At 39.2% G+C, this 15,630-nt stretch overlaps 1 protein-coding gene across 3 annotated transcripts in view; it reads right to left on the reverse strand.

Annotated features, from left to right (window-relative positions):
- Positions 1 to 15,630, reverse strand: part of Dnajc24 (DnaJ heat shock protein family (Hsp40) member C24) — a 47,148-nt gene that overhangs the window by 12,360 nt on the left and 19,158 nt on the right. For all 3 annotated transcript variants that reach the window (XM_052722399.1, XM_052722401.1, XM_052722402.1), the window contains exon 3: positions 5,193 to 5,331. In XM_052722399.1, coding sequence (XP_052578359.1) covers positions 5,193 to 5,331 — 139 coding nt within the window. The remainder of the gene's footprint in view (positions 1 to 5,192; positions 5,332 to 15,630) is intronic.

The raw sequence follows: 15,630 nt of genomic DNA on the forward strand, positions 1-15,630 counted from the left end.
GTAGGAAGGCAGCAATTCCTGACCTCATCTAGTTTCATAACAGTTGTCAGTCTCATTTAAACTGATGTATTATTATCAAAACATACGCATATATAAAATATGGGGATGGAAAAAGTGACAAGGACAAGCCAAGGAATTTCTGCCCCATTTAAATTTCAGATAAACGCTGTCCTGGGGGGAATTATAAAAGTTCTTAAATACAGACAAAAAAAGCTGTACCAACTAAAATGTCATGGCCTGTGGGAGAATCCAGCAGCACAGAATGGAAAGGCATAGTACTGTGGAGGTGATCGGGCCGTGAGCTATAGTGTGAGGAAGTTAACTGTGAAGATGAAATGAATACGTAGGAAAAAAGGAAAAAGGAACACTATACAAAGAAGAAATGCCACCTGACCTTCCTGATCCATTGGTGGGAAGCCAAGCAAGTCCAGCTCAAGTCTGAGGAAGAAACTAAACAATGAGAAAGACAACTAACTGCTCTGGGTTTTGAACCCACCAACTTCAGCTGAGTCGAGTAATCAAAAAGAATTTGGGAGAGCGGCTAAAGTTGAAAGAAAGTATTCCTAAACCCCCCACATCAGTCCTGTTAAATCAGACTCTCAATGGTGTTCACTCACACCAGAATTACAACTATATTTTTGCCAACAGGCTTTTAATTATTTGTAATTGCTTAATTTTTATTCAAAATTATTAACAAATACTCTTAAAATACTTTACAAGGTAAAAATAGTTATTTTCATTCACATGGAAGTAAAATATTCTGAATGACAAATAAGATAAGGTAGGGACCCTCATGGAAAGTTCATCTATGCTCTCCTATCCCTCTTAAGATGCCAGTCTCAACTGTCTAAATGGATTTTCTGCATCATTTCACATACTTATTTTTTCCCAGAAACAGTCAGCAAAAAAACAAACCTCTTGATGCTTATCTACAGGTTTTTACCTGAAGCAAATTTTTACAGTCAATTTTGAAATTCCTAAAATCAAACTAAACTCCTAATCTGACTAATTTACGTATTTTGTAAGGGTCACCTTTAGGACATAATTTACACACTTTTCTACTGGCCCCAAGTTATTAGTACTAGCAGCCCAAACTTACATTATTTATATTTAAGAGCACATTTCTCCCTTTCTTATAATCCATCTTAAACTTAAAGCCCTTTTCAGAAAGAATTCCAATTTTATACTTAAAATTTAATGATCTAATACATTAATATTTGTGGAGTTTAAAGATTCATCCTTCATTAGTACGAGATTTATTTCCTTATCTTCCATTTTCAAATATTTATCCTAATAAAGAAATGAAGTAATCTGTATAATAAAACATCAGAAATGACTTGCTGTATCAAGCAAAGAGTAGCACCTTAGCTGTATCTTCTGTCAAACCTCTCTTAGCCAGGCTGTATAGGCATCTAGGTACACGTGCATTGGAAGAATGAAGGCATCCCATTACCAAAACAGTTACCCAAACTACCAGAGAACAAGATGGACTTTAATATAAGGTATCAACAGGGATTCCAAACACAATTAACTTATTTTTTAAGCATTACTTCATCTGATCAACTGCATTTGTAAGTTTCTTCCTCTTCAGATAACAGAGAAATAACTCAGGTGTGCCATTCTCTCGAGCCACTGAGACATTGAGATCTGTGCAACAGAACATTACAAAGCTCCAATGAGATACTTCTGTTGTTTATTTTAATGTGTTTAATATATGAGAAAACTTCCCCACAAGATTTATAAAGAACAATTTATAGCATTGTTCGCATGAACATTTTACACATCTTGAAAGAGTTCTCCAAGTGTGCCTCTGGTTGAAATGCAAAGCCTAATCTTTGATAACTACATGCCTTCCAGGGGAATGCTGCAAGCAGCTTTAGAGGCATCTTTGCCAACAGCATGGTAAAAATGCCAACTGGAACTAATTGGTTAATTTCACTAGTTACCATCACTTTCAAAATGTATGATCTCTGGGAACCCAATATTACTCATCTCCTTAGGCTTGTTTTCCTTTGCCTGACCAGCTCTGCCCTAAAATGCCAAGAATACAGACATGGAAAGGAGGAGAAAATATGTTTTATTTAAGGCTATTGCTCTACTATCACATTTTCTTCATTAGAAATAACCCCTTCAGTAGTTTCTTTTGAGAAGTAAAGAAATATGGATGCCAAGGATCCTTTAAATTAGCTTCTGGATACATCTATGGCTGTGGCAATATTGATGAGAACCACTCTGAGCTAGGAGATATGGAAAAGCATTCAACATCAGCCAATGAAGAAAGGACAGCTTAAGCTTATGCTGCAAGTCAATGGCAGGTAGGCAATAAACATACTTAACACTGCAAAAAGAAAGGTCTACAATAACCATCACCACATGCAAAGAGTTCTGCACTACTGAATCTATTTCCATGTCCCCAGGGGTGACCCAGAAAAACTGAGTGCTCTGACCTGGTTTTAACAATTCTCCCTCTTACTATCCTATACTGATCAAATTAGTACCCCAAAAAGTTTTCCTTATATCAAATCTAAATCCTGCTAGCGATTTGAGTTCATTTCATTTGTTTTTGAAAAGCTACATATTGATGAATAAAAAGAAATTAATATTAGTATTCAAATCAGGTTTATCATGAGAGTTTTGAAAAACAGCTCTGGAATAAAAGGTTTAAATATAGCAAGTCACATTTAGATACGAGCGCTCTCAACAGCAGGCCAGTGGCCATTTAAAGTTCACATTCAGAACCTCTGATGAAGAACATACTTTATGCTACATATGAGGTATGCAGATGTCATTAAGAGCTGTATGTCTACTGCCCTAAAACAGCTAAATTTAGTAATCACCCACCTGAAGAAATGGCAAAGCAAACTGACATATAAATTCAGGGCTATCTATCTGAATTATAATTGTTTTAAACTTTATTGTGATCTCATCAATTACCTACAAAAGTCCCCTATGATACTGTAGGGAACAGATGCTAAGTTATTAAAAGCTTAAAACTGCACAGTCAAGGGTCAAAGGAAATGTGTAATTCTAGGAACTTCAGGCTCTATTAACCATTTGCAGTTACAATGTCTTTTAAACCTCCCTTTGTGCAATTCTGCACTCATTTTAAACCCGTTTCCTAGTTCTTTCCATTTGAGAGTTTACCCTACTGCATGCTACAGAGAAAGACAGAACTTCAGAATTTTTGCTCTCTTCTTACCCTTTGGAAAATAGACCTCTAGCTAGTCTCACTCACATAATCTTTATAGTATACAGGCTCCAATGGCAAAAATGCAGACACTAAACACACATGCCCTACACGCTTTGTTTTATTTTATACATATGAAATTATGAATGCCTGGTACCCACAGAGCCCAGAAGAGGACATTGGATCCTCTGGGACTGGAGTTTTAAATGATAATGAGCTGCTATACGGGCACTGGGACTTGAACCCAGGTACTCTGGAAGAGCAGCCAGTGCTCTTAACTCCTGAGTCATCTCTCCAGTCCCTGTCCTACACTCCTTAGGATACAGTTTTGTGTGGATTCTTCTTAAGCAAACTGGTATCCCACATTAGTAAAGAATGACAAAAACATGAAGAAACGAATTAGCAAACTCTCATCACCAACAGCACTCTGTGACTTTATGAAGCTGGACCAGCTCACATTCAATGTTACATCATACTTAAATGTATTAGCTTCAATACAGTCATAGAAGCTTATCATGTGAACCCTGTTTATAAGGATGGACCTATAGATAGAATTTGTTCTCAAATGAAGGTGGCTCTACATTCTTTCTATCAGAAATAATTTTATTAAAGAAATACAAATACCAAACAGAAGACCAGATATTTAAGGCACATTTGAAAATCAATGCAAATCCCTTAAAAAGGAAAACTCACCAGGACCTAATAGTAAAAAACAAAAACACAATCAGAACAGTGGTCTTTTAAAAAGTAGAAAAGACCAGATATGATTAGTAATAAAACTAAACAGTATTACAACAAATGCTAGAGCTAGCATGGTGGCACATGCCTGTAATCCCAGCACTCAGGAAACAGTCAGGAGAACTGCTGCAAATCTAAGGCCAGCCTGGACACATGGTGAGTTTGAGACCAGCCTAGGCTACACAGAAAGACTGTCAAAAAACAGAGATGAGAAAAATCCAATACCACAAGGGTATGACAAACTGAGAAAGAAACACGCATTTTCCATGGCACAGCTTCCTCCAGTGCTATGGATTTCTACAAATACTGGCTGTGTCCTGTGATGCTACATTTAGATTTGTTTCTCAAATCAACTTTTCACAATCTTAGTAGCAGAAGTCTTAGAATTCGTTTGGTGAGGTGGACAGTGTGCCGGTGTGGGCATGGAAGGGGCTCAATAATCAACCAGTGACCATGAGATTCTGTCACCACATCTGTGCTGAGCCTGATGCACTATTGGGGAGAAGCAACAGCGTTTCCCCCACCGGCTGGAACCGATTATTGCCCCCCCCCATATTAGCATGTATGGTGCTTATTGAAAGTCCAAATATAAGGCTGAGGGACTCCTGTCCCAAGGCCAGTGCTGAAAGACAGCCTATCACTTCGTGTAATCCAGTTCATGTGTGACAAACCTGACCTACATTTTCCTTTCTTTCTCCCAACAGCTTGTCACTGTTGTTAGGAGCTATTTTCAAAAAGGCAAAAAGAAATGACCTTTGAAATTATTTAAGCAATGTGCATTCCTAAGGCACCATTGACAGCAGTCTCATAAAGAGTAGCTAATCATGAAACCTACCTTAAAATAAAGGGCACAGCCAGCCGAGTTTCATAGAGCTAACCTGAGTAACAGCTTCCTGTAGATGATCACAGCTACAGTCCTCCAAATACCACACTTAAAATTGTAATGCATACATAACTAAGTTTAGTAACAAGTAGTTTTAAGCATATAATGCATATTAACCTGGGGTGTAAACTGAACCTTTTAGTAGTTTATAGAAAGCACCTTTCAAGCCTTATAAGAAACTATACCTTAGTAGTTTTGTTAATTTCTCAACAGACACACAATAATGACTACTAAGAATAGGACAGAATTAAAAACAATGATGGGCTGAGGAGTAACGGTGGCAATAACTTGATGCAAATGCTGGGAAATGTTCCCCAGGTGTGGCCTGCACACTGTGCTTCAAAGGACTGCCCATGGCTCGGTCTCCTCACCACAAATACCTACCATGCCGCTGCAGGTCATACATTTTTTTGGTTTCTTCATTCCCTAGAATTTTCCATGCCTGATCAATTTCAATGAACTTCTGTATACGTTCATCCATGGTTCCTGTTGGTACATCTGTACTTTGTTTATCTGGATGATACTGCCAATCAAAAATAAGGGCAGTGAATAGAGTTGAGTGGGGTAGGTTTGAAAAACAAACAAACAAAACAAAACAAAACAATCATCGACCCGAACTTCAGTTCAGAAGGTACGAGAAGATGGAAACTAAGGTGCCAGGGCAATGGAAGAGCAGTGCTGAGCACAGGAGACACCTGCCAGGTTAATTAGACTGCTGCAGTAGCTGCAGAGCCACTGACATGATCTGTCACAATGTGCAAAGACAGCATTTTCTGGATAATTTGCTCATGGAATCACTGGTCTCATGGACAATTTACCTACAGAAGGTGACGAACACACATAGAAAGCGGTACGTGCAGAGCAGCAGGACCTGAGAAAGGAAGAGCACAAACCACATGGATGAAGGTTTCCTTATATAATGGATCTCAACGTGGATAAAATTTCAAAATGCACAGAGATGGTTTTATTATGAAATTATACAGCTGTAACTTAAAACACATCCAACTATAAAAACACAAGACTTTTCATATTCTTCTCAGCCCTAAAGTTTTCATAGTTTCTAGGCCTCATTTGTAAGGAGCTCAATAAAACATTTTAATATAAATTCATTAAGTATCTTTCTCATATGAACTTTCTAACTCTAAGAAATTTTTAGTAATGTTTTTAATATCTATACTACTTGGCCAAAACCAGGAAGTTCTGCCCAACTCATAACTGGGAAATGTTAACTGCACTGTGGGTTGCTGGGAACCTCACTTAGCCTACCTCTTCCATCCTTCTCTTTAGTCCTCTTGTCTCTCTGATGTCTAACAAGTCTCTCAACACACAAATGAAGAGAGATTAATTGAGGACATTTCACTTAGAATGATATGCGAGCGACAATGAAGATGCTCAGCTGGGTACCTTTTTCACTCCCAAGTCAATGTGAAGCCTTGTGATAGCACTATGTATAGTCTCTCAACCAGTGAGTACTAGTTACCAAACATACTACAGAACACAGTTACATGTCAAGGGCAAACCCAGCAACTGTCTTGTTTTCTTTTTCAAGTCATTTCAATAAAACAGGCAAATAGCCATGCCTATATTCCATGATACATGGATATGGACAGCTCACCAAATAATGGCACTAGCAGATTCTTCCACTGACTTCCTTACTAACACCAAAAGAGTACAAGATCTTACAAGTACCCTCACTTTTCATTCAAGTTGCTAGACTCAAATTTTCATAGCAAATCATGGTAACATGAAGCTAGATAGCTTTAAATCCCATTGAATTCAGGAGGTATGTAAATTTAATATTTTTAAACTGTGGGCTTTAACAATGGATGCATTGTCATGGTAACCTGCCCCACACTGCTGCTGATCCTATCAGTAGAGCCAAAGGGATTCTGCTACTTGGGTAAACAAAAGAACTAGTAAACATCATGCATGCTGGGGTGAACAAGGGGAACTAAGTTTCTACTTTAGCAAACTTTTCTCCTTATGTCAAATTCATCAGTTATTAGCAGTTAGATACCTAAACTAACTGCTATAGTAACTGAGAAACAGAAAGGAAGTCTTGTTGGCAATGGTGGTACAAGCCTTTAATCCTAGCACTTGGCAGGCAAAGGCAGGTGGATTTCTGTGAGTTCCAGGGCAGCCTGGTTTACAGAGTGAGTTCCAGGACAGCCAAGGCTACACAGAGAAACCCTGTCTTGAGAAACAAACAAACAAACAAACAAACAAAAACTACAACAACAAAAAGGAAGTCTTTACTGCTTCACCTTCTACTTCCAGGGCTTGCTAATGTTGCTCATAAACATTATTCCCATATCCAAAGTTTGTGATAGTCAAGGCAAATTCCAAAGCCAAGATGCATTAAAGCTCTCCAGCTAATGCATTCCTTTAACAATGTGCACAACAAAGCTCACTATAATCAAAGTCACTGTGTGTAACATCCATAAGACAAATTTCAAAGCCAGGCATGATGGCTCCAACTTTCAGTTCTCAGAGAAGCTCAAGTAGACGGACTGTCACAAGTCAGAGGTCAGCTTGGTCTACATAGTGAATTCGAGGCCACCTAGAGATCCATGATGAATTCAAGACTAGACTGGACTACATAGTAAGACCCCACTTTAAAAACCAAGAAGAAATTTTTAAAAATTTACATGTGGAAACATTTAATCTCAGCATGTTATAAGTATTAAATAATGTCCTAGAACCATCATTCAAAGCTTTTAGAGGAAAAGCAGTGCAGATTAAAAGCTAGGTAACTTCTAACAGACCATTAGAGAAAATCTACTTGATAGACCTGTTTATGTACCAATCTCATGAAGAAAATTCTACAAAACTAGGAACTAGTTTTGGCTGCTCCAAACTGAAAGGTACTATTAACTTTTATTATGAGTTCTACAGTAGTCAAAATGTGCTCCATGGGGTTGGGGATTTAGCTCAATGATAGAGCGCTTGCCTAGCAAGCGCAAGGCCCTGGGTTCGGTCCTCAGCTCTGGGGAAAAAAAATGTGCTCCAATCTTCCTCTAACTTGGTATTTTCCTGATTATTACTGAAATAAGTAGCTTCCCTTCTGAGGTTTGTACTACTAGAATTCAACACAATTCTACAGCAGTCAGTTAATGGATAAATTCCATTAAAAATGACGATAAGCCCAAGAACTGGCAGATGGGACTCCAGGCAGTTAAGCTTCTACACAGCAAAGACGATCACCTAAATAAAAAGACAGCCTGCAAATGCAAAATACCAACTCTAATCACACAGCTTATTACAACCTAGACTACAGAAAGAATCATAAAAAAATAAATACCAAAAATCCAACAAATGGGATTCCAGATTAATAGACAGTTCTCAAAAGAAGAGAATACAAACGGCCAATAGCTATTCTCCAGAGTGTTCACATCATTAGCCATCTGTAAACGAAAAACAGATTCCGCCTCACCCCAGTCAGATTGACGGTCAACACAAAAATGAGTAACAACAAGTGCTGATGATGATGTGGAGAAAGAAGAACGCTTATTCACAGCTAGTGAAAACTGGGGCAGCCACTGGTGAAATCAGAGTGGAGGTGCCTCCAAAACCTAAAAGTTCCAGCTATCATATGACCCAGTTGTACATCTCGGGTACATTCCCAAGCCTGACAAACTAAGTTCAACCCCCAGGACTCATATGGTAGAAGGAGAGAACAGTGGAATGGGTGGCATGATCATGTGTGTGCATGCACACACATGAATATACACAAATAGTAAAACTGTAATAAAAAGAAAATATGGAAATTATAGAAAGAAGGAAAATATGTCCCTGGGGTGTTGAAAACCTCACTTTTTTGACATCAATTCCAGAACAAAACGAAAAGTCTAAAAAAGGAATAATACTGCCTGTGACAGGCTGTAATGGCAACCAAATATATCCAATTAAATCCTTAGCTCCTGTAATTATTACTTAATATGTTCATGGATGGAAGATCGATGTCCACTTTTCCTATACTGGTACATTATAGTAACTGAGACTGTAGTCTTGGACTCATACTGTGATACAAAGAGATCAGTGGAACAGAATAAAGAGTCTAGAAACAGACCACACATATGGTCGACTGCTCTGCAAAGGTGCAGCAATACATCCAGGAAAGGCAAATATTTCCATCAGTTTTCTGTTACTGTAACAAACCCTTGAGATAAAGCAGCTTATATGGAGGCAAGGTTTGTTTTGGCTCACTGTTTTGGAGAAGGTAGTCCATGGTCAGCTGGACCTATTGCTTTGGGCCTGTGGTAGCAGATTATATGACGGCCTGAGCATGTGGCAAGTGAGGTTTCTTTATCTCTTGGTGGCCAAAAGACAATGGGCAAGAGTTCCAATATTTCCTTCAAGAACATGAACCAAAGACCTAACTTTTTTCCACTAAGTCCCACCTCCTACAGGTTCTACCATTACCCAAGAGCACAAACTGGGGACCTAGGCATCAACATATGGGCCTCCAAGGAACATTCAAAATCCAAACTATAGCTGTTTTTATATATTGAATGGTTTTTAAAATGAGTAGATATCCACAGGGAAAACATAACTCCAATCACTATCTTGTTCTTAACACAAAAAGTGATTCAGGATGAATCAAAGACATAAATATAAAACACAGAGCCAGCTGGGCATGGTGGCAACGCCCCTGTGATTCCAGTCCATGGCAGGCGAAGGGCAGAGAATCACAAGCTGCAGGCTGGCACAGACTTCACAGGGAAACCCTCTAGCAGAAAACCAAGGTCTGGGGATGCAGTTCAGAGGTAGAGCGTTTGCTAAGCATGTACAAGGCCCTAAATTTAATCTCCAGAAACACAAAACATAAAACACAGACAGGCAAATAGCCACAACAAAACAACAGAACCTTCAAGCTTCTCAAAGGAAACACAAAGGATTATTTCTGTCCCCTGGGACAGGCATAAATCACATTGAAATAAGCAGAAATACTAACTACACGGCACAAAACTGATAAACTGAACTTTGCCAAATCTCAAAACTTTCAGCTCATCAAAAAATATCACTACAAAAACAAATAAGGAAGACTGGGGTAAAAGACTGAGTACTCATGTGTCGAGACTTGTGTCCAGACTACACCAAGAGCAGAGACACAGAGGAGTGAAAGTCTCTTGAGCATGGATGAAGGGGACAGCTGGCAGTTTAATTACCATCTACCTCAGAGTCAAACAACTCCACTCTCGGCTGTTTCTGCCTAAGAGAAATAAAATATAAAAACATATATTCACCAAAAGGCTCATAAACAAGTGTATTATCTTATTAATGAAAGTAAAAAAAAAAAAACTAGAACCCACACATGCCTATAAACCCTTATAAAATACAATTAAACAGTTAAAAGCTATGATATATTCAGAAACACAAAATGAATATATAAAGCATTTCTTTGAACAAAAGGAGCACATTCAAATATATAACACATGCTATAGGATTAAACTCATATGAAATAAAAATGTGTTCTGTGGTGACAAAAATAATGTTTCTAGGTAGGAAAGGGTGGTAGGAATTGAGGAAAGGGGCAGAAGGGAAGTCTTCTTAAGAATGAAGATGTTCTGTATGTTTTGGGTGCTAGTAACAGTACCGAAATTGAACAAATCCAAACATATGAGAGCTGTCCAGCTCTTCACTGAAAACCGGCCATGTCTCAAAAGAAATTTTTTTCAGAAATGTCTGAATTTTAAAGAAAGAATTTTGCAAAATTCTGAAAGAAAAGTGAGAAAATTCTTCTATTATCAAAAGAGGGAAAAAATGGCTGAGTGTGGTGGATCACACCTGTAGTCCTAGCACAGAGGAGGAGAAGGAAGGAAGCTGGCTGAGAGTTCAAGGCCAGCCTGGTCTAAATAGTGAGTTCCAGCCCAGCCTGGGGTCCGTGGCACAAAGCAAAAAATAAAACAGTAAAATAAAAATAGAAAAGTACAAGAAAATCACAGAATGTTAGTGAAAGGCCTAGTATGAATTAAAATTAGTAAATTACAAATAGTTTATGGAGATAGCTTTACTTTTGAGTGCATGTGCCAATTCCAATAAGTATTAGAACATTCCCTGCAAAGCACACAATAAGTACAAAAACATGCTTTGTCTGTGCAAAGCCCTGGGGCCTTGACTTCACTGGGGACCACAAAGGAATGAAGAAAAGACAAACAGATATACAGAAAGCTGAGCTTGGGTGGACTGGGCTCTCGATGGAGAAACTGCAGCAGCTCAGAAACTCAGTGCATTTAGTATACTAAGTAGAACAGGGAGACGGGGTTATTACATACAGCTGAGCAATGAGGGGGTCATTACGTCAGATAACAAGAAGGTAGGGTTTGCTACCAGCTGGATCAGGAAGATGGTCTGGCTAATCTCAGAAGCAGTCTTTGGAAGGGGGGCAGTCTTCAGGCTGTAGATACCCAGAGGGAGACAGCTACAGTGGGCATTTCTACACACACTGTCAACACGGTCAGACCAGAGGAGAGCTTTGCTATGCCCTTTAGGCCTTACCCCAGGACAGAGGAAGGCTTTGCCATTTCTCATGGGTCTGAGGCCCATGGCTGAGGACATGGCTGTGCCCATGTCCACAGCACAAATTTACTCAGGCCTTCACATGCTCAGGGCTCCCTCTCCACATAAATGTTTGGTTTTGTTTGTTTTTTAAGTGTTACTTAATAGAAATCCAAAGCACATTAAATATCACAATAGTACAACAGTAAAAATACTGATACCATCTTTTTTGATCCTTTAAGAAAAACTTTCTTGAGACAAGGGCTTATAATGTAGCCAAGGCTGCCCTGGAACTCAACTCACCACATAGTTCAGGCTGATATGACACTTAGCAACCCTCTTCCTTGAGCAAGCAAAGTCCTGAGATGACAGTCCTGAGCCACCACAGCTGTGTCTTTAGGATTCTTTATCCTATCAGTACAAAGGTGTCTGTTTCTAAAGTCTCAGCCAACTGCATATTTCACTATTCTCAAATGGCATGACAGCAACAACTTTCCAATAATTTCCTCACAATTGGGGAAAATTTTCAATTACAGAAAGAAGAACTTAAGATTGTTCAGTTCCTGTGCCACCTCCAGATAAGAAACATTAGCACAAATAGGAAACTGTTTTGATATACAGAGGATCCTTCAGTATACTACAAAAGATTACAAAGACAGTAATGCAGTCTTTTACCAGAAATGTTCATTGTCTATTTTCTGACTGCTAATTCACACTTTCATTTCCATTAATTCCATAAATTTCCATTTCTATTAGTCTATGGCAACGGGTTGTTGGATGCAGAATATTTTGTCCTGAACTTGGATTCTATCCACACACATATCCCTGTCAGAAGTGATTGTCACAATGTCACCCCAGTGCTCATCAGAATGTTATCCTCAGATCTGCAGAACTGACATGGTCTGAGAGCTTTGGAGAAATACCACTTCTTGGGGCCCATCACAAACCTTCAGAGAACTCCAGCATCTCACCACACTCCTCAGGCTGTGAGTGTGCCCTTCACAAACCTTCAGAGAACTCCAGCATCTCACCACACTCCTCAGGCTGTGAGTGTGCCCTTCACAAACCTTTAGAGAACTCCAGCGTCTCACCATACTCCTCAGGCTGTGAGTGTGCCCTTCACAAACCTTCAGAGACTTCAGAGTCTCACCACACTCCTCAGGCTGTGAGTGTGCCCTTCACAAACCTTCAGAGACTTCAGAGTCTCACCACACTCCTCAGGCTGTGAGTGTGCCCTTCACAAACCTTCAGAGACTTCAGAGTCTCACCACACTTGCAGTGAGTGTGCTCACTGGAAACCTTCAGAGCACTCCAGAATTACACCATACTCCCTAGGCTTTGAGAGCGTCCATTGCAAACCTCACAAGAACTCCAGTCACCCCACAGTCCCCAGGCTGTGAGTGTGCCCCACTGTAAACCTGAGAACTCAAGTCACCCCACAGTCCTCAGGCTGTGAGCACAGAGAAGGCTGAGAAGAGCAGTCAGTCTCTATTGCTTAAAACACGTAACTTAAGGACAAGTCATCGAATGGGTGCTGCCATTAAAGTTTTGTGACAAGCACATCCTACCAAGAATGTATGTGTGTGTGTGTGTGTGTGTGTGTGTGTGTGTGTGTGTGTATATAAAGACCAATAAATGTTGAATGAGCGCCGCCCCAATTATGTTAATTTAGGACACCAGAGTGAGAATCATATTGTGATTGTAAGGCAAGAAGTTTTTGATATTTGAACTTTTTGTTTGTTAATTATAAATGCCAACCTCATAATTAAATTGTTTATACCAACTCATTTCACTAATGAAGAAGCTATTGAACTCTAAACTATATGCTGCTGATGGCATTTTAACCTATCGATTTTTCTTACTATTTAAAAAGGATAGTATAATTCACAACAGGCTGCAGCTACTCAATACTGTAATGGTACCTACTGGGGCAAATATTTTCAACTATACATGAAAATAATGAGGTATAAGTTATGAAACTAGCATAATAAAATATAGTATAAAAATTCTAGGAATTTCAGGATATTTTAATAAAACAATATTTTAATAATACATTTAATAAAAAAAACAGTGGATATTACTTCCAAATGACCTTTTTCTATTGGCCACTGTCTGGGTAAAGATCAATATAGTATCTCTTGCTCAAATAAATAATTTGCACAACTAAATAATTTTAAACTTAAATTGTATGTGTAATACTTTCTACAAAAACCCCAAATTTTAAATTTGCTGATTTAGTTAGCATTTCAGATGAGATGAAGAATGAATTTAGTTTAAGACAGTTTTGCTCTTTTGTGTCTGGTCCCTAGTGATCAGGTAATTACTGTGCTCTTCCAATTAGCTGAGAACATGAAAAAATATGATAAGAGACAGTACTTCACCCAGTGGCCACATATGGGACTCAACAGTGGTCATAATGGGGCTTTGCTACACTGTACTTACAGGTCATATCAATCATATACTGTATCCATCTTGGAGAAAAAAACAGTTGGGTGGTGTCCTAGGTAAGGTATTGCTATGATGAAACACTTATTCTAGTATTTTGAGGCATTTATCTCTGAAGACAGTAAAAGCTCATCCCTTTGGGTATCCATTGAGAAATGAAAGGGAAGAGTAAGGCTAAGAGGATAGGAAGGCAATTTGCATGAGTAAATCGGACTCTAGTATCTATCAATCACAATAGCATCCTCAACAGTTTTTCTCATAAGAACTGCTTCACCTTACTAAAGCATTAGCATAGCATTAGGAGCAATCAGAAAATTTTATGAATACAATAGATTCTTTTTTTTTTTTTTTTTTTTTTTGGTTTTTCAAGACAGGGTTTCTCTGTGTAGCTTTGCGCCTTTCCTGGAACTCACTTGGTAGCCCAGGCTGGCCTCGAACTCACAGAGATCCGCCTGGCTCTGCCTCCCGAGTGCTGGGATTAAAGGCGTGCGCCACCACCGCCCGGCTACAATAGATTCTTAATCTTCAGCAGTTTTATAAACACCTTCCAGACCTAGAGGCCCATAGGCCATACGCTTACCTACAGTTCTGATCATCTGCTGGGGGTTGAGGGAGGTAGTGCTGCTTTTTTTTTTTTTTGGTTTTTCGAGACAGGGTTTCTCTGTGTAGCTTTGCGCCTTTTCCTGGAACTCACTCTGTAGCCCAGACTGGCCTCGAACTCACAGAGATCCGCCTGGCTCTGCCTCCTGAGTGCTGGGATTAAAGGCGTGTGCCACCACTGCCCGGCTGGTAGTGCTGCTTTTTAAGGCCAAACTTTCCTTCCATGTTTGAAAAAGGTAAGAAACCTGCTTGTTTCCCAGACCCCACTTACATGACAACTATGCCTATCACTCCACAAAACAAAGCGAAATTTAAAAATTACAATACAACAATAAGGATTAAATGTGGCTCAAAGGATGAAGACCGTGCATCTGAGGAGCCTTATCACAGGGTCTTTAAGGTTTCTAGAAGTACGAAGACAGTGCTCCTTCTCTTAGTGAGAGACAGATGAGAAGGTTAGGGCCTCCTTCTGCCGTTCTGCAATGCAGCACACTTCCATCACACTCCTCCAGAAGAGTCAAAGCTGACAAGTCGAGGGAAAGCCGGAAATGGCTATGGGGTTGCCTTGTCTGTTCTTGAGGTCCAATCAGAACTTTTTCTACTACACATCTCCCTCATTCTGCTGTAACCGTCAATGACTATCCTCATTCTGCTCTAATTGGTAATGACTACTACCCTCACACACTTACAAACTAGCAAGGTGGAGGGGACCTCTTGGATAACCACAACACAGAGAATCACAATTATTACTCTAAAATTTAGCAACTCACCATTAAAAGGAAAAAACTCCTAAGACAGGGAAGAACACCCTTTTCTCCTGAACACATTTTCACCAGTTTGTCCCCATCTCAACTTCCCCCAAAGTATATATTTTTCTACACATTTTTGAAAGGTGATGAATTGAGTGTCTTTAGTAACATAATTTGTACACATTTTAGACAGAACTTTAGGTTTTCATGTGCAAAAGCTGATTGAGAAAATATGTTATTGAAATGAGCAAGAACTTGAAATACTGCTTTGTGGTCAAGTGGCTAGATTACAAGTAATCCTCCAGGGTAGGGCCCAGCTTATTATCATTTGTGCACTTAGGAGAAGTAATTAAAGTTGATAGGTGTGGTGACTACAATCCCAGCTCCTCAGATGCTAGGATGGGAGGATCATGAATTCAAAGCCAGATTGTATAACATGGCAAGATACTGCTTCAAAGACAAGATGCACACACAAAAATAGTAATAAAAATGAAGAGTAGCACTATTATTACTTATAAAAATCAGGTATG

This window comes from Peromyscus californicus, unplaced genomic scaffold (genome assembly GCF_007827085.1).
Source record: "Peromyscus californicus insignis strain IS unplaced genomic scaffold, ASM782708v3 Scaffold_7__1_contigs__length_154581171, whole genome shotgun sequence".
Taxonomy (NCBI): Eukaryota; Metazoa; Chordata; class Mammalia; order Rodentia; family Cricetidae; genus Peromyscus; species Peromyscus californicus.